Below are 19892 nucleotides of genomic sequence, written 5' to 3'. Positions count from 1 at the left end.
GCTGTGACGTTAGCGGGAGCAGCTAGCAAGCGTTTAAGCATACCAGCAAGCTAACTTTAGCCAACGATGAATGAGAACGTCGACATACGCCGGGCGTCACGTTATATACTGAGATGTTTGTCTGTTATTAGGCCGTCTAGTCTCCAGAGGTGGAAGAAGTATTTAGATCCTTTTCTTCAGTAAAAGTACAAATACAACACTGTGGAAATACTGATTGTGAAGTAAAATGTTCCCTGTCAGTGTTGTAGTATTATGTATGATGTTTCTGGATTAATATTACTGCTGCATTAATGTGTATGTTGCATTTTAACGCTAATTTAATCTCCATCAATGCATCATATTCTATAAGATCATCGTGTTTGTAGCATTGTTGCCCTGTGAGAACCACATATCTCTTAAAAGAAAAAACAGTCATTGTGATTATGCATTTATCCAGCTGATCCAAGAGGCTTTTAAAATATCATATTTATCTAAAGAAGTCAGGAGATTCTCTCCACCCATAAAGAAACACTTCATCCTTTAGTTTATCCTAAACATTCAACATCTAAAATAAAAATTAAAAAAATAAATTAACACATCTGGAGACACAGGAAGGATCTGAAAAGATACTAAAGCTGTCAAATAAATGTAGTTGAGTAAAAGTACAGTATGACAGTAATGAAGTAGAAGTAATAAGTAGCAGAACATGGAAATACTCAAGTAAAGTACTTAGAATTTGTACTTGTGTAAATGTACATTTCAACACTGGTTAGGTATCCATCCATCCATCCATCCATCCATCAACCTACCTACCCATCCATCTACCAACTAACCTCCCTACCTACCCATCCATCCATCAACCTACCTACCTACCTACCCATCCATCCACCTACCTACCTACCTACCTACCATCTACCAACCCATCCATCCATCAACCTACCTACCCATCCATCCATCCATCAACCTACCTACCTACCTACCCATCCATCTACCTACCTACCTACCCATCCATCTACCTACCTACCTACCTACCATCTACCAACCCATCCATCCATCAACCTACCTACCCATCTATCTACCAACTAACCTCCCTACCTACCCATCGATCCATCAACCTATCCATCCATCAACCTACCTACTCATCCATCCATCAACCTACCCATCCATCTATCTATCTATCCTTCGCTTAAGGCCATTTGCATACATCAACTTCGAAAGCACTAGCTTATAAATGGCCTGCTAGCTATACTAGCGAGCTAACGACAGCCACTTAACCACTTAATTACCCTTAACATCCCTTTAACTAACGTCAACTGGTCTTAATTAAAAGGCTAATACGTGAAGCCTGTTTATCGTTGACATTTCTCTGGACTAGCTAGCTGATGCTAGCTACGTTAGCACGTTAACCAAAACAAACCCTGCCCGTTAATCCAAAAACAAGTAGCATGTTAGCTTACCAGACATGACGCAATCATATATGCCACTTAATTTATAATAAATACACGTTAATCCAATCAACTGACCAGATACACCTTTTTTCCCCCCGAGCTAGCTTCGATGCTAGCTCAAGTAACGTTAGCGACAGTTGCTTGATTGCCACTCGCGGCATAAGCTAGCATCGTTAGCTTCCTTTTAGCTACACAGGTTTTACGTAGATGCACGCTAGCTGACTGTTAGAAAGGCATGTGTCCAACATCATCACCTGCAACTGTGAAATAGTTCCAGAAAAAGGTCACACGATAGTTACAAAAAACAAAAACATATTCAGAGAGCAGTCATGCTTGCTAGCAGACACAATGCTAGCCAGCAAGCTAAGCGCTAAACGGGGTAAACAAACTGCAAAACAATCAAAATAGACGCTTCCTTACTGTAACTGTAGGCGAACTGACTGACTCCTCGTCAGCAGAAAGCACCAAGTGAGCTCCTCGAGTTTAGAATGTAGACATTTAAATAGTTAGTTGTGTTGAAGGAAGCGCCGAGCAGAGGACAACCTTTCAGCCGCATCATAAGCGCCTGAAAGACCACAGAGGCCATATAAGGATACTGCGCATGCGCTCGTACTAAGCGGTCTGGCCCGTGTTAAGAGGAACAGCGACCTCTGGTGGAGTGATGGAGGCACAACTGGACGAGAGAGAGAACGGTGCTTTAAATAAAATATTTAAATTGATAAATTTAGGCACATTTTTGGGGTCATTATATACATATATATATATGTATGTATATCTATACATATATAAAAAATATAAAATATATACTGTATATCTACACAAAAATAATTCCTCTGCACCATACTATATTAATCATGCACACCTGGATGTATCTACTTCTTACTCAGTTCTCTCTGTCAGATATTGTACATACTTATCTTTTTGAAACCCAGCAAGATCCTCACTGTTAACCTGTTTATATTTATGATCCATACTGCCAACCTGTTTTTTTTTGGCATTGCGTATATTGTAAATACTTTGGATTTGCACTTTTTATATTTACACTCTTTTCTGATGTCTCTGGAAACTAAAATTAATATTTCTGAACAATCCTGGCCCAGTGTCTGCACATTTGTATTTTTCATTGATTAAGTTTGTAAGAAAAAAATGTTTAAACACAAAGAATTTGAGTTGTTTCTTTATTGAAAATATTAACTTGTGATATTAATGTAATTTTAAAGTATGGATTTGGGATTTTTCGTGATAAAAATGGCTGCCAAAGTATTTTCCTATATTAAACATATAAAAAAGTCCCATTCAGTTGTGTGTTATTTAGTGACTTGATGCATAATATTATTAAAGTACGTTTTTTAAAGATTTTATGATGCACTAAAAGTTTTTCTCTTTCTTCCATGCAGTCAACATTTTTTAAATAAATAAGATTAATTGTTCTTCTTCCTACCGATTCCAGACTTTAGTCCCTTTTTATATTGAGGGAGCTGCAGGGACGTTTATTGCAACTCAAAGCTAATTTGTCCGCTTGCAGCAGGTGTTTCCTATATGACTGATCAGCGGAGACGCTTCGGCTTTTGTGAGCAGAATGTGGAGCTGAGAGAGAAAGCGTCTCTACTTCTGTTTGTTTATCGACGCAAATACGTTGACTGTAAAACTCGCCTTTAATTTTACGAACCGGGGCATGTTGATTCGGTTGTTTTCATCCCGCTGCAGTATTTTTTTATTCCCGACAGGTTGAGCAAGCACGTGAGAAAAAAAATGGACGGTAAAGAACACTTAATTAAAATGCAAACTTGTAATTTGTATCGTCCTTAAATGAGTAGAGAGTTGTGTATTTGCTTTAAAAGTAATATTGAATAACTGCTGCTTTCTGTAGATGGAAGCAAACAACCACAGACATTTGGGAACGGACAACAAAGACCTCAACACTCCAGACCTTTCTTTTATGTCCAGCCACAGTCTCAACCATACTACCTCTACCAGCAATGGCAGATGAACAACCCCTACAGTCAATACGGTGCGCCTGGAGGTATCGAGCTGCTTTAAACGTTCCTTCTGTGGTGGTGGTGGTGGTGGTGGTAATGACCCAGCAGTGGTGGGAGAGGTATGGAAGCCCAATCATGACACTGTGGTGAAAGAAAACTTTAAAAAACACTGTCCTCATGATGAGAAACCATCTCAAAATGAGTTGGCATCTTCAAATAATAAGTAAGCATCTCAAAAATGTGTTGCTGTCTCAAAATATTGAGTTAGCGTCTCGTAATATTGAGTGAATGTACTACTACCACCAGTATTGATTCCCTGGAATCTCACTATGTGCATTTGTGTGTTGTATATTTCCCAGGTCTCAACTTTGGCCGTCCCTGCATGCAGCCGTACCAGTACATGCAGTATCCTGGGTATGTTATCCCACATGCCCCGATATATCCGATGGATTACAGGCGGATGTTTGAGCCCCGCTTCCACGCTCCTAACTGGAATGAAATGCCTCGCCAGCAGCAGTATCATCAGCAGTATCAGCATCATCATCAGCAGCAGCAGCAGCAGTACCATCATCATCATCAGCAGCAGCAGCAGCAGCAGCAGTATCAATACCAACCACAGCCACACGGGCGTCGGGAGACGGCCTGCTCGGAGGCTCAAACCGACCCCAGCGACGCCATAACCAAACTCCTCGAATGCCTGGATAAAATCCGAGCCACCGAGCTGCAAGGCGCCGAGAGAGAACTTGACTCGGGCGTCGCCTCGCAGTCCTCCGGGATGTTTTCTCCGGTTGAAGAGAAGAAAAGCGAAGAGCGGGGTCACGTCCTGCCTCCGGCGCCCAACGACGGCGGCCACCCGCAGTCCCCAGCTGTGACTTTCAGCGACTCCAGGACAGCGGGTTACGACCGCGAATCCAGCCGAAGGAGCTTTGATGGCCTGAGCCCTCAAGGTTGCTGGTCGACGGTTCTGGAAGAGGAGGAGTTGCCTCTCGATAGCTCTTCTGTTCACGAAGAGTGTCTCGAGCTGGAGCGGCTCCCCGAGGACGAACACTTCCCTCTCGAGGAAGCAGAGGTCGCGGATATCCAGTCAGATATCCCGGCGGACAATGTGAGTGTTCCCAAATGTGACGCTGAGGAGCTCCTGAAGCAGAGGGTGGATCCAATCTTGCCTTCTTCTTCTTCCTCTTCTTCTTCTTCCTCCTCTTCTTCTTCTTTCTCTTCTTTTACCTCCAATCAGCCGGCGCTTAAAGATACTAAAAGTGGCGACAAAGCTTCAAAGACTGCTCCGAGTTATCAGATCCTCAAGCTGCCTTTTGAGAGCGTTTTGGCACCAGTAAACGCCGGAGCCGGTCGCCTCTCCTCCCCAACTGCTCCCTACTACTACAACTACCTATCCATGCAGACCACTCACGAGCGGATGAGTGTTCTCAGTCCGTCCCTGGACGAGCTGTCCTCCAGAGATGAGATGTTCTCCACCGATCTGGACGACGCAGATCTTTTCCCCAAGCACGTGTATGCGGGCCGGAGGCTCTCAGAGGTCGTGAGCGGGACTCCACAAGCCGTGGAAGAAGTGTGGCTGCCCGGCTCAAAGAGGTTCATGTGCGCCTGCTGCGGGAAAAGCCTCGCAAAAGGCACCGGAAGGAGCAAAGCCCACGGCTCAAAGATGTACCGGGACGATGCCGGTGACTCTGAGGAGGAGGGCAGGTACGGAAGAGGGTGTGAGCAGCCGGTCAGAGTGGTTGTGAGGAAGCATTCTGCACCCAGGAAGCCCCACGCCGTCCCGCTGAGACATGCGGCGAAACCGTGGTACAAAAGAGGCCAATACAAAGATCAATCCGATCCGGCGACCCAGGAGGAAAGTCGTGAGGTTTGTAAGCAGGAAGCAGCTGATGGTGAGGCTGGAGAGACGACTGGTAGCGAGCTGCAGTGCGGAACATGTACGGGTAAGTCTCTCTCGTGGACTTTTGACGGGCATTTGTAGACTGCACATGTATGAAGATGTGTGTTGCGGGAACTCTTTCATAGACAGACTCTGCAGAGAAGATACGACCACGTCGGAACAAGGCAGGTGGGGAGACGGTGACGTGATTCCTAGGAGGAGACAAGCAAACCTTCCGCAACGACAAGGTGGAATTCCTGCACCGACATCGTTTCCATCGTCATCATTGTGCAGCTCTAAATGTACCCCAAAAAACAAATCTGCCCATGCAGCTTAATTAGAATCTTGCGGCCAAGTTGGAGCAGCTTTGGGTCCCAAATTTTATTCATTTACCCTTTTTTATGTTTGTGAAAATAATGTATTTGTGAACAAGGCTGTGTCTCAAATATTTGGGATCAAGCCTCAGACCTGTTCATCTACCATTGCCTACAAATCCAAATTACAGGTGAGCCGGCAACTCGCAGCTAACGATGCTAACATCGCTAACAGTGCCAACAACTGTAACAGTGCTGATGGCGCTAACGGTGTCCGGCTCACCCTGACCGGGTTCATTTCACAATAATGACTCGCTCGCTGTACATTATCTTGCGTATTACGAGGCTACTTGCTGAAGAGATCAAATATGACACAAAATATTCATAACATTTTTTTATTTTCTTTATTGCCTCTGCTAAGAATAACATGGCCCTCTAATCATTACTCCATATACATAACAAATAGTTGTTGTTTTGCTATATTAATACTCTGAACAGAGAACATTCAAGTGTCTGCTTTAAACTTTGAAAGTCTTCCTGGCTTAACTCATATGGATGCATGCGTTGATGATTTGTTGTGTGGTGATGTTTCCATTTTCACTTCTCATTCTTCTGATTATTTCTTCCTCGTCGTGGCCCCCGGTGTTTCATTCCCCTTCGCATCCGCCGTGTAGAGACGAGTACTCAGAGGAAAGTGATGTACCACAGGTCGAGAGACGAGGATGACGATGAGCCGCCACCACTGCACTGGGAGAGAGGTCAATACTACGCTTAATGCAACACTGACCCGCTTATCACGTTTCTTTTGTAAAAATTATTTATTTTTTTGTTTTCTCTTCCGTCAGGCTCTACGATGAGAGAACCAAGATGTTAATACCCCCAAAATGTGTTGAACTGTAGGTGAAATGCACACAACTCTGCAAAAGATCACACATTTTTTATTACATATATTCTTATTCTTAATGAAAATGTCTTTGTCTCTCCTCAGGTCCCCCCCAAAAGGTGTAATTGTTCCAGGATAATGTGTTATAAATATTTAGAGCACCAGGTGAAGTGCACAGCACAAGGAACCCTCTTTTTGTTAAGATAAAGAAGAGATATGTATAAAGTTTTCTGCAGTGACACTGCCTCGCACTATTCATACGATTTATGAATTTCACACACGGGCAAATGGGCTGAAAGGTTGCGTTGCAGATGATGGTGTGCCACCGTTTGGGGCCAGTCCAATAAAATTATTCATTATTTAAAGCTGTGTGTCGAATCATTTTACATCTTGTAACTTTTCACTTTATGCTCAGAGGTTTATAATTATTTGATAACGAGGAAAAACTGGGATTATTTGACTTGTATTTCAATAAGCAGGATTTCTGATTCTCTCACTTTATCTGGAAAACACAGAATAATATCCGGTACGAATTCAAACGGTTGAGTTTTACTCGACTTTTTCAGATTTTACGCTTCGAGCATCAGATATTCTGCTATTTTATTTTGATAAGATATTGCAGCGGTAAGTGACTGTAGATTTGCAGAACCGGATATCACACATGAACTATTTCTCAGATGGTTGAAATCATTTAAATCACCATAATTGCTTTTTTGTTATTCCTGCCATTCAAATAGTTTTCTGTTTAAAGTCTTTGTAAATTTTATATATCCGGTTAATGTGACTAAACGTCACATTTGAAGACTTGGGAAACTTTTTGATTAAACGGTTAATTGAGAAAATTGCGACCAATTCAGCAACAAATGTTAAGAGGGCTGCAACATTTGTTCGACGAAGCCTTGGGCATCAATGGATCAAACAAAACACAACAGAAAAGCTGAATCAAATAGAAAGTTGTGTTCTTGTAAACCGCAAAAGTAGATATTATAAATTTTAATTAACTGCAAAAACCTTTTTGTTTTGACCTGAAAGCGCACAGACCAGAGTCCGTGCACAGAAAACATCTTTTTAAACATCAGTACTGATTTAAAATCACTGGACAACCAACCGGTCTCACAGAGCATGTTTATTCTTCACGCATAGCACCATCTGTAAATCCTGCTCCAGTCTACCAAACAAGCTCATAATTGGCTCTTCAGGTGTCAAACCTGCTTCTCAACACAGGTTGAGTGAACTATGTGCTTTGCATTTTAGAGATCTTTAGCCCCGCTCGCCTGCAAATGAGCCACTACAAAGATGCTACGAGTGCCTGTCACCTGTGTGTGTGTAACACTCGCAGGCTGCAGGTCTGTTTCCTTAGCCAATCAGCTTCTCCTCTACCTCACCTATCCTGGATCTATTGTCTGCTCTTCCTCAGGTGAGCTGATGCACCACAGTGGGCGGGAATCAGAGGGAAACAGACATTTTTCATTGGCTTTTACAAAGAAGGTCGTCAAACTCAAATTTTCACCTGGACAGAAAATCGAGCCAATCAGTGCAGCGTTTGACAACCTCCAGTGCGTCGTTGATTCCTAATTTAAAACACACTTTGAAAGCTCTGCTGGTTAGTCAGTAGTTATCTTCTTTTTGCATTTGTTCAGTGAGTGTTTTGTGATCAGAAGAACACACTGCTATCCTGCAGTAACTTGGCCAACGAAGAAGGAAAAGATTCAAACAATCATTCGAACTTGCTTCTCGTGTCCTTTGTGCGATATGGAGGCAGCCACGTCCACCTACCAGCACTCTTACGGTCTGGGCCCTCGGGGTCCAGACCCACATTACGGTGCTCAGCAGGGCCAGGGACCCCACCCGCCGTCAGCTCCGGGAGCTCCACGTCCTCAGGAGCAGCACCACCACAAGCCTTATTTCTACATGCAGCCCTCGCAGCCGTACATGAGCATGCAGTGGCCTGTGCCGGTGCCCATGCCTGTGTCCTACAACCCATACTACCCTGGTTTAGGTGAGTGTGCAAAGCTACCTGAAAATACTAAACTTATGCTGCGTGTTCTGTATTAAAAACGTCTCTATCGGGCCCTTTGTGTTGCATGGGCAGAGCAATTAATACAGTGAAGTGCTTTCAAATAAAGTCCTCCTGGAGAACTTTTATCATGGATCCTACATTTTTAGTACAGGTTTCCTCTGCATTACTTTTCTTTGTTTACGTTAGTGCATATCTCTGTACACATTACATGTGTTTTTAATCTGCATGGAGAGCTTCTGGTGAGGTGAATCATGTAACTTATAGATTCCTGCAGCCAGTGCTAATGTGGATACCAGGGTTTATATCACAATGTTTGTTGAAGATTTCAGAAATGGGCGAGGTTGTGGAAGTTGAACTTTATTGGATGGTTAGTTAATACATTGACATTTTAGTTTTGTATTTGTAATTTGTCTCTGCTTGCTAGCTGAGGCTAAAAAAAAGTAGAGTTGTCTTTGGAAATTCTTAGTTGACTGACACCCACTTGAATGTCAAGCATATACATGACTTCATGTGTTGCAACCAGGAGCTCACAAGTTTCATTTGAAGCCAGCAAAAGTACTGAGCTGCTAGACTACTCTGTAAAAGCACTTAACACTCTCTTAAAACTGCCTTTTCCTCTGCTATTAAAGGCTACGGCCTGCCCATGATGCCCCACTATCAGCCTAATCCCTACATGGAGCCACCTGGGTTTGTCGTACCCACCACCCACCTCCATTTGATGGACTACCGCCGCATGCTCAACCCTCAGTATTACCAGACCATGGCCTACCACTCCCGCAGGTTCCGCTACCAGCAGAACAGCCAGACCAGAGAAATGACGAGCTCCGAGGTTCAAACCGAGCCCCTGTCAGCCGCCCAGAGGACCAGCACCAGCCAGGTCGAGGCCCCTGTTGGCCTCTCAGTCCGCAGCGGCGACGGCAACCCTGTTGTCTCCATCAAGCAGCCGCTCTCACCAGCTCTGCCTGTGCAGAAGTCAGATCATTCTGTGGAGCTAAAGGACATGGCGCCCTCTTCCACCACCAGGATGCCACCAAGCAGCAGCAGCAGCAGCAGCAGCTTTGTGATCCAGACGGAGGAGGTGAGGATTGAATGCTGCACCACGCCGGTGGGACTGCAACTCCTGCATGCTCATGAGACTGCAGAGGTGTCCCACAGCTTTTCCCAAGATGTGGTCCAGTGCAGCAGCTCCTCCGTCCTCCAGGGTCACGTCGTACGGCAGGACGAGGAACGGTGCCTCCCCGCAGAACAGTCGGAGCAGGTGCTCCAAGCTTGTCCTGACACCCTGTTGGTTGGGACGCACAGCGGCGGTGAGAAGCTCCCGCCTTTGGAGGCACCAAGAAACCAGATGGATCTTGCGGTCGTCCTCTCTGACGTCGGTTCCCGAGTACCAGCTCGCAACGACGTTCAAGAGACGAGCGGTGAGAAAGGCCCGTCTGAGGATTTCCCCTTCAAAGTTGTCCACCTGCCGTTCGACCCTAAATACCTGGACGAGCTGTGGAAGATGGAGTCCACTGTCTGGTCAATGAACGAAACTGCGATACCCTCCCCTGAATCGCTGATCCCAAATGGCCGCCCAGAGTCTCACGATGCAACAGAAGAAGTCGCGTCCGTGAATCAGATGTCTCCTCTGGCAGAGGATGAACAGGACATGGTCCCCGCTGTGGAGGAGCATCCTGAGGATGAGATGGCGCCTGAAGCTGATGCATGCCAATTTATGGAGGTTCCTGTTGCAGAGGAAGCTCCTACAACGGAGCTGACGCACACAGCAGAAGATAATTCCCCTCTTAAGGCAGATGGAAATGTCCAGGATCACCAGGACACTTCCTTCGAATCGTTGCCTGCCTACCTCCCTTCAACCAGCTGGCTTGCTGACTTTGATAGTCTCCACTATTGTAGCAAGATGCCGCCAACTCCCAAGAAGCAGAACAGACCTCCGAGCAGCTGTGGATTAGACGTACCAACCAGAAGAAGAAAACTAGACCATATCTATAAAGGCCAACCTACCGTTCGGAAGCCAAAAGAGAGGTACAAACCCAAAGGGAAGGCAGATCGGCGAAGCTTCTCCGACCACGAATGCTGCCTCAACAGAGGCTTCAATGAGAACGAGTTTACTCCTTACGAGTCAAAGAGGGAGCGACTTTGCTCCAGATGTGTGGCGAAGACCACGATCTGTGTGGCCGACAGTCGAGATCTCGACGGTCGCACCTTAAAGAGAAAAGCGTCTCTTTTCGAACAATGGAACGACGCTCTCTTACCGACATGCGAAGCCTGTGCGTCCCACTCCAAGAAACGGCTGGTGAGCAAAGGTTCCAGTCCGGATGTCCGCGGCTCTCTCCATGGACACGACACCGAGGGAGAGTCCTCCGAGAACGGCTCGTGTCGCTTCGGCTCAAAGTGGAGGGCGGTCGATGGTCCCAGGAAGCCGAACAACCTCAAGATGCCGCTGGCCTCCAAGCAAAACGTGGAGAGGTGTCCCGCGACAACTCACCTGAAGCGGAGGGAGAAGAACTGCGTTTGCAACGAGCCGCAGCGTGAGGCCGTCCCGTGGGAGAGGCTGCGCCACTGCCCCCACGGCAATGCCATCCAAGAAATGGACGAGAACCGCGCGTCGCCGGTTTCCCTGCTGGACAAACGCAGGATAATGGATCAGATTTATCTGACACACAGGTGGCAAACGGGTAAGCAAATGTTTCAGGAGGATTAACCTCTAACATTGAGCCCCTGTGTCAACTGTACAACTTCTCATCCGACAGAGAACGCGTGGAAAGCAGTGATGCCTAACCCAGACAGTGACGGCTCCAAGAACGAAGCCAGAACACCACATTTTAATAAGCACAAGAAATCACAACCACAATCACAAGGTTTGCTTTTGGCATTTTAACTTTTAAACTGAAAAAGGGGAAGGTAGAGCCTTCGAATGCAGATCATTTTGAATTTAGTTTGTGCACAAATACAGGCGCTAAATGGCATGAAGAATGTAGAAACGGCTTGGATCTGCAGCTTCTCTGGAGCAACAAGTTTATGCTGAATAGTCTCTAGAAATTAAGCCTTTTCTGAATTTTGAGAGGCGAGTCAGCATAAACTTGATTTTTAAGTCATTTAGCGCATGTATACGTACAATTTATTAAATAGATTTTTCTCACTTTTCTATATTCTAAAGATCCCTTTTTTCAGTTGGGGAAGCCTTCCTCTGTTTACTGAAACATTTTAATCCACAACCTTTTCTCTTTGCATTTATTTTAAATTAAATACTTGACATTTTTGTGTTTTTTCTCTTTGCAGGAAATTCTAGAAAAGACACAAGATGCTGATTTTCACAAGAGCACAATCGACCAAGTGAAAAATGACACTTTTTAAGAAATGTTTATATATATATATATATATGATGTACACTTAATTTAAATGATTTTCACCTAAATGAACTGTATAATCACTGTTTCACTATTTATTAACAATAAAATAAACACAACTTTATGATACTATTTGTCCTCTTTATTTATTTGCACAGAAAGTTTAGGGAGTAAAATGTGGTTTTGTCCACTAGATGGAACTATTTATACACTAAATATAAAATCCAGCAGGTGATGTATTGAACTATGCTTTAACTTTATTGACAAAAGCACACATGTAATGCTTGACATACAGGAAATCCTACCGTCTCAAACAGAATTTAAATGAATATCTGTAAGTCAGTGGTATTGAAAATTTTGGAGGGATGGAAAAGAAACCACCTGCAGTCTGACCACCTATTTCCTCAGGTGGACAAAACGCATCCTGTTCTTAACCATTGTATCAAACCAGTTTCATCTTTGGTTTGCGCACGATTCATTAAACACGGCTACTTTATTCATACGTTTGCAGAAGACCTTTTTCACTGCGTCTCATCTAGAAGGACTTTCAGGTGTATCGACATGTTCAGGTGAGTCAGCAGTGGATCAAAGATGAGACCTGTTAACAGTGTCTGTAGTCTCTGATCTGCAGCTTCTGTGAATGACAACGGTGTCGTTACTGATGACGCACGGGAACATGAATATAGAAAAGATTAAAATGCATCTGGGAAAATATCAATTTAATTTATCAACTTCAATGCATTTTTTTCCTTTTTTCTTAAACTGAGGCAGATCAGTATTTTTTTTTTTTTTTTTTTTTAACCCTAATTTACTAAAATATCTCAACTTCTGGACGGATTGCAATGAAATTTAGTCCCCAGAGGATGAACCATACGGACATGAGGCAGATTTGAGGTTGTGGAGTGAAAATGTTTCCAGAACTATTTGATGGATTGACAAGTGTGTGTGTGTGTGTGTGTGTGTACACACTAAACTGGGCTTGAATAAAAAGATTATATTCTTGTATTTGCTTTCCTGGGTGGATCTGATGAATTTGATCATTTTAATTGAATACATTTGTTGGTATCGGTCTTTATTTTTTGTTTCCTCGTTTGAGTTGTGTTTAGAAGCTGATTTGACTTTCAAACTGACTTCAGATCAGAGAACCAACCGAACCAACCTGCAGCAGCTCAGCTGACCTGAGGTCTGAACACGTCACTACGACCCCTAAGGCTGGCTCCTCCTCCTCTTCCCCCTCTTCCTCCTCCTCCCTCCTCTTCCTCCTGCTCCTCCTCCATGAACACTAATATACATCTTATGCAAAAATCTTCCAAATGAGTGTTTGACTGACAAATGAAGAGAAATTGAGATTGAAGAGAAGCTCAGTCGACTGTTGATGAGTGAGGATCAGAAGAAACCAACATTTTAAAGGTAAACTTTAACATTTTAAAAGGTGAGACTTTAACATTTTAAAGAAGAAACTTTAACATTTTAAAAGGTGAGACTTTAACATTTTAAAGAAGAAACTTTAACATTTTAAAAGGTGAGACTTTAACATTTTAAAGGTGAGACTTTAACATTTTAAAGGTAAACTTTAACATTTTAAAAGGTGAGACTTTAACATTTTAAAGGTGAGACTTTAACATTTTAAAGAAGATACTTTAACATTTTAAAGAAGAAACTTTAACATTTTAAAAGGTGAGACTTTAACATTTTAAAGGTGAGATGTTAACATTTTAAGGTACATTTTAACATTTTAAAGGTGTGAATATTTTTTATTAATTATCTTATTGTTAATAAATGTATTGTATACATGTATACTGAAGCTCTAACTTCAGTTGTCGCTGGTTTCCCTTTAAAGTCAGACTTAATGTCAGAGCCTGCGGATAAACTTCAACGTTCTCTTTCCGAAACATGAGCGCCTGAGAGAACTTGTTTTTACACCAGTCGGTTCTCTCCAGGTTCTGGTCTGTTCTTCCAAAGACCCACCATGTGTCCTGTGCTGCTCCTCCTCCTGCTGCTGCTGGCTGCAGCCAACTCTGGTAAGAAACAGTAACTAAGTACATTTACTCAAGTACTGTACTTGGGTACAATTCTGAAGTACTTTAGGTCTCATCAAATGTGATGGATATAAATGAAACTACTCAAACATCGGAATAAATAATAATAATAATAATAATTTTTTTTTTCTCTGTCACTTTGATTGCTTAGTATATTTTTTGCTGCTGTAGCGAACAAATTTCCCCTTGCGGGATGAATAAATTATATATCTATCTATTTTAGTACTTTCACTGTAACAGAGATTTATACTGTGTCGTATTAGTACTTTTACTAACAGAGTACTCATACAGTGTGCTATTAGTACTATTAATGTAACAGAGTACTCGTACAGTGTGGTATTAGTACTTTTACTGTGACAGAATATTTTTACTGTGTGGTATTTGTCACTTCTGAATACATAGGACACAAACGGCTACAAAAGTCTGGTGTTTTGGGCGTTTGTCACTCTGTTCGAGATCATGTGGAATAAATATGATGTGATTTGGTGGGATTAATACGAATTACAGAGTATTATTTTTTTATTGGTTTGACAATGAACAGTGTATGAGAACACAATGACCCTGTAGGTAACCAGTATTTACACAAATACTTCAGTGTATAATTTATTTCTTCCTTTTCCTATAAAATTGTTGTTCCCTTGTTCCTTGGCTGACTCTGGCTGTAGTGTTTCCTTCCACTATACCTTCATGTAAATACTAGTAGGAAGTAGTAAGTATTTTGTTGGTGCCTGATTCACATCCACTGTAAATCACAGTCTGAAGTATATCATGTTACCCCCTATTGGACTAACTGAAATTTACCTTTTTGAAGAATGCAAAGGAGGTTAACTATTTTGCATGTATTTGCTTTCCCAGAATCTGCAGCCACTCCACCTGAAAACAGCACAGGTCAGAATTTCTTTGTTGCTTTCCCGGAGAACATCGCCTACTATCATCCTGTTCAGCCCCAAAACATGGTTCGAATCATTGCCTTGTATGATGGCACTTCGGTCGAGATCATAACGGATCCCAACTATTACATAATAGACACCCTGAATAAAGACACACTGAATAAAGGACAGTCTAAGGAATACAAACTTGGTGAAAAACTGGAATTGCGGAAGTCAGAAATCTCCGAGATATTTCTCCAAATTACCAGCACCAAACCCATCACGGTCCACGCCATCTACCTCAAAAACAACAGTGTGCAGACTGCTCTGGTTTTACCAACCGACAAACTGGTCAAGAAGTACCTCATACCGCCGGTACCCAGGATCAACGGAACCACTGTCCCTGCGGACATAGTCACAACAGACGTAACTGAAAGAGGTCCATTCAAACTCATTATCGTCAATGGGGAAAATGATAACGAAGTAGCTATTATAGGTAAAAAGAACAGAACGGTTCCCCTTCTGTCCCGCCAGATTTATCAGATCTGGGTAAAAGAAGAAGAGAAATTACGATCTGTGTCAACAAACCACCCGGTGGCGGTCCTCTTCGGTCACACTTGCGCTGTCCGGCACAACTGCACCTGTGGGCTGCTGTACGCCATGCTACCGCCAGTCAAAAAAGACAAGCTGAAGTTCTACATCCCACCTGTTCTGGCCAATGAAACTGAAGCATTTGTACTTGTGTCAGATAAAGAAAACTCCACAATAGAGGCCTTCAACCCGAACTCGCCGCTGGTTGAGACGGCCGGCACAGCTATCTTCTACCAGCTAGGTTTACTCCTCACGCTGATCCCAGAGACGGACTTCGCCGCCTGTTATGTGGTTCACACCATCAACGACACGCAGAGCTCTGCCCTCATCGTGGTCCACAAGGACCGCACTGATGGGGTTCATGTTGGAAGTCTTCGTTTGGAGAATCAAATCTGGGAGAATCTGAAAAACACTGATTATGTCTCGAAAGTTGTTGTTCTGGAGTCCGGCCAGAGCGTCATCTGGCACGCTTCCTCCAAAATGGCTGTCTATTTTATGGGAAGAATGGGAAGGGCTCGGTTTGGGAACCCAGCGTCCATCATCAGTACAACCTCAGGTACGGAGCCGCACCACGAACACGAGCCACACATTTACAGTCCAACATCCACCTTCAAGCTGAGGTTTACTGAGCCAGGAGAAACAGGAAAACAAAGTGGCTTCCCTTTTCTAACCAGCGAGTATCGATTTTGATTCAAATGATGATTGGTTGCAGGCAGATTTCATCAGCAGTAGCTAGCTAACCTTAGCTCCAGTAGTTAAGCTAACGTTAGCTCCATGAGTTGGATGAAATCTCTGGCAGATATTTTATATATTTCCATCTGATTCGTTTTAAACAGAGAATCTTGTAAAAGGGTCTTGAACATGCTTCATTGGCTACATGCATGATATCATCCTACCAGATTGAGAATAACGCTAACAGTATACTCGCCCATGATGATCCATGTGTTTTGCTAATGTAACATTATCTTTGGTAAACTTCCCCAGAGCCAATAAACATCAGGGCAGAGCTGCAAACGTTAGCCTAACACACTGATAGCAGCCACAACACATCTAGTCTTACGTAACCTGTAATCCCACAAATGTATTAGCTAATGATGAGCCTCTTTGACCTTGGAAGTGCCACTTGGTTCTACTCGAGATAGTATGAGCTAGTTATCAGGAAACTTCTAACAATCTAGCTGGTAAACACACTGTGTATTCCAGTGTGAAGGTGAACTAGAGCCCCATGCACACTGCTCCAACATATGGAGGAATCCGAGGTTCGACCGCCTGCCATGTCCATGTTGCTAAGCTATCATTGCTAAGCTAATTGTTGCAATCAGGCCTCCACAAACTGATGCACTAAACACAGTGACATCAGCGGTTTCTTATCAAACAGGCCTTCTCATTCCAGTGTGTTTTGTTTCAACAGATTTCAGGGGATGCGTCTTGTCTCCAGAGGTCTTGAAAATTGGTGAAGTGGCGGACGGCTGGCGAGAATCCCTGAAGTACTGCAGAGACCAGAAGCTGGAGCTGGTCAGCTTCCCTGACGCCCGGCTCCAGAAACAAATCTCCGAAAGAATCCTCCAGACCAAGAACGACGGCCTGCAGGAGGTTTGGATCGGCATGCGTCGCAGCTCCCATTCTGGTGAGTGGTACTGGCTGAACGGGGCTCCTGTCCAAGACACCAACTGGGAGGAGGGGGAACCCGACACAGTGCACGACGGCCAGTGTGCCATCATGAGTCTGGAGCGGAACAAGGACTTTGGCTGGAGTGACAAGGACTGCTGTGAGGCCGCTCGTCCCGTCTGCTATCGCAACCCCATCTTCTTTTTTATTAAAGTGAAGTAGATGAAGACAGGAAGGAGGTGAAAACAGGACGTAGATGTAGACAGGAAGTAGGTGTAGACAGGACGTAGGTGTAGACAGGATGTAGGTGAAGGAAAATAAATCTGAGTTTCTTAACTGTTGGATTAACAAAATATAATTTTCACGCTAGGAGGAAGAGGAAAACTTAGCCATAGATAAAGCTAGCTGTGGCTATCGCAGCAGCTAGCTTATTTCTAACGGTATAGTTTTTGAGTTGTTTTGTAGCTTTAACATACGTTATTAAACGTTTAGATATAAAGTTGGTTTTAATGTTCTGAATATATATGAACTGTATTTTTAAAATCTTTTCACGAGTTGATGTCGCAGATAACTAAGAATGTTTTGATTGTTTAGACAGTCTGTGATCTGATTGGTCAAAGAAGATAAACTAAAGTGAGCTAAGCATTATTTCATAATCTTATATATTATTATAACAATTCTGCTAAACACATATTTCTGTTTTAATAAACTCAATTTAATCTCTGATGTTACTGATTGTTCCATTAAATCTATTATAATGTTTGAAATTGTTTTTTTATTTCATTTAAATATTACATTGTTAATAATCAAATAGGTTTGAAGTGTGACATCTGTTTAATTGAGGCTGCGTCCTGAAAACAGATTATTTTAGGTTTCAGTATTTATCAACTGTTGTTAAAGAAAAAGGTTAAAAGAACAAATATCACAACTTAATCATATCTGATGTCTCTTCACATCATTTCAGTGAAGAACAATAAAGTTAGAGAGATTTTTAATTATTAATCTGCTGTATCATCACATTAATTTACTGAAGTTTGGTTAAAATACTTCATTCTAATACTAAAGAGACAGCAGGTCACCTGAACATTAAAACATTAAAAACAACTATTCCACATCACGGATAAATACAATTAGATGAGTAAATAAATTCACTCTTTTTATAAAATTGTCTTGGAAATGATTCATAAACTAAATATAAATGTAAAATAAAGCATCACAACATAGAAAGTCATACTAAAGAAACTCTATAATAATTTCTAATAACATCATAATTTATTACATATCACATGAGGCCCAACAGATAATATGTGATCTCAATGAATGTTTTCATCATTTAAAAAGAGTTTTCATCAGGAATTTATTGGATTTTAGGTCAAGTGATGAATAATTAACATGTTAATAATAATAATTATATCTTAGTAGTGATGTTTAGAAGTTTGGTTTAGAATATTTTCCCTTCCAGTTCAGTAAAATACACTAAATATGTCGTACAAGTACACTGATATTGATCCTTTTAGTGTATAAAATACTTGTCTATTGACTAGAGAATAAACTCAAACAAACACACTAAACGTCATAACTTGATCAGGTTACTTCCACCTGCATCCGAGTCCCTGCAGAGCTCCTCCCTGCACCATCCAGACCCCCACCCCCACCAGGAGGAGGAGCTTGGCCCCCACAGACAGCGACAGGAGGAGCAGCAGAAGAGGCGAGGCCCCGCCCACGTAGAGCGGTGGTCGGGGGTGCAGGACGTACAGGGCGGCCTGCTCTTTGCCCAGCGGGTTGGAGGCGCTGCAGACGTACCGCCGGTCCGGCTCCACGTCTCTCAGCTGGCTGACAGTGTGGAAGTGAGCCGCCGAGCCCTGAGCCAGCGGAACCACCGGAGAACCCACAAGAGAACCCACCAGAGGGTCATCGGGGCCGAGCCACTGGACGTCCGGCAGCGGGGAACCCTGAACCCGACACAGGGCTCGGTACCCGGACTGATCGCTACCTTCTACTGACAGATCCAAGATCCTAGGAGGAGCTGGGGGAAGAAGGGGGGACAGGAAGTAAGTGAAGAAGACATGACGTAGGTGAAGACAGGAAGTAGATGTAGAAGACAGGAAGTAGGTGAAGACAGGACGTAGGTGAATACAGGAAGTAGGTGAAGAAGAAAGGACGTAGGTGAAGACGACAGGACATAGCTGTAGAAGACAGGAAGTAGATGTAGAAGACAGGAAGTAAGTGAAGACAGGACTTAGGTGACGACAGGACGTATGTGTAGGCAGGAAGTAGGTGAAGACAGGCTAAAGGACAGAGACAGCCTGAGGCGTCACAGTGTGAATGTAGTTTTTTGGACGTACCCTCCACTCTCAGCCGGGTCCCCATCTTGTCCTCAAAGCTGATGTGTTCCCGTCCCTGGATCTCTACCCTGCAGTAGTAGCGCCCGCTGTCCTGCAGGGCGGCGCTGCTGATCCGCAGCGACAGGTCGTGCTCCCTCGGGTTTCCCTCCAGCCGGTAGCGCCGGTCCTGCTGGGGCCCCGGCTCGCAGGTGGGGGCCCCCGGCCCGCTGGAGCAGCGGTACAGGACGGTGGAATCCTGACCGTGGCCCAGACGCCACAACACCTGCAGAGAGGAATGCTGGGAGTGCTGCGGGTGGCTGAAGGTGCAGGGCAGCACCACCGGGTAGCCTTCGATGGCTCGCACCTCCGGCTGCACCTTCGTGTACCAGCCGTCGTCTCCGGAGCTGAGCGCTGCCGATCAAAAACATAACGTTACCTGGTAGTTATTATTATTTAAACATCAGAAAAGATTCCAGACAGAAACTGCTGCACCTTCGAGCATCGATCCACCACACACAGGTTTGAGTTTCAGGTCTTAAAACAGCTGTGCTTCTGTGTTTTTTATGGTGTTGGTGTCTAACAGTCACATCAGACCTGTGGACTCAACCCCCC

At 43.7% G+C, this 19892-nt stretch overlaps 3 protein-coding genes across 5 annotated transcripts in view; 2 read left to right on the top strand and 1 right to left on the bottom strand.

Moving 5' to 3' along the window:
- Positions 1–2965: 2965 nt before the first annotated feature.
- Positions 2966–6844, top strand: LOC116385071 (G-box-binding factor-like). Of its 3 annotated transcripts, none has more exons than XM_031850260.1 (7): positions 2966–3186; positions 3298–3438; positions 3766–5346; positions 5429–5530; positions 6271–6354; positions 6442–6492; positions 6585–6844. In XM_031850260.1, exons 1-6 carry the CDS (start codon positions 3180–3182, stop codon positions 6468–6470), a joined length of 1944 nt encoding a protein of 647 aa, XP_031706120.1. In that variant the 5' UTR covers positions 2966–3179; the 3' UTR covers positions 6471–6492; positions 6585–6844. The 3 variants fall into 3 exon arrangements, with proteins under 3 accessions (XP_031706120.1, XP_031706119.1, XP_031706121.1); XM_031850259.1 differs by having other exon boundaries at positions 3298–3450; XM_031850261.1 differs by lacking the exon at positions 5429–5530 and having other exon boundaries at positions 3298–3450.
- A 1260-nt stretch (positions 6845–8104) lies between these two features.
- Positions 8105–11973, top strand: LOC116385176 (uncharacterized). Its single transcript, XM_031850403.1, has 4 exons — positions 8105–8478; positions 9129–11177; positions 11253–11360; positions 11782–11973. Exons 1-4 carry the CDS (start codon positions 8232–8234, stop codon positions 11808–11810), a joined length of 2433 nt encoding a protein of 810 aa, XP_031706263.1. The 5' UTR covers positions 8105–8231; the 3' UTR covers positions 11811–11973.
- Positions 11974–12380: 407 nt separating this feature from the next.
- si:dkey-11p23.7 (V-set and Ig domain-containing protein) overlaps positions 12381–19892 on the bottom strand; it is an 8055-nt gene continuing 543 nt past the window's right edge. The window contains exons 2-7 of the mRNA XM_031850314.1: positions 19302–19691; positions 18550–18982; positions 16840–17073; positions 15099–15160; positions 13837–13867; positions 12381–12420 (exon numbers count right to left, since the gene is read on the bottom strand). Coding sequence (XP_031706174.1) covers positions 12381–12420; positions 13837–13867; positions 15099–15160; positions 16840–17073; positions 18550–18982; positions 19302–19691 — 1190 coding nt within the window. The remainder of the gene's footprint in view (positions 12421–13836; positions 13868–15098; positions 15161–16839; positions 17074–18549; positions 18983–19301; positions 19692–19892) is intronic.

The sequence above is a fragment of the Anarrhichthys ocellatus genome, unplaced genomic scaffold (assembly GCF_004355925.1).
Source record: "Anarrhichthys ocellatus isolate YVR2014 unplaced genomic scaffold, GSC_Weel_1.0 scaffold10, whole genome shotgun sequence".
Taxonomy (NCBI): domain Eukaryota; kingdom Metazoa; phylum Chordata; class Actinopteri; order Perciformes; family Anarhichadidae; genus Anarrhichthys; species Anarrhichthys ocellatus.
This window is presented reverse-complemented; position numbering and strand designations above follow the sequence as displayed.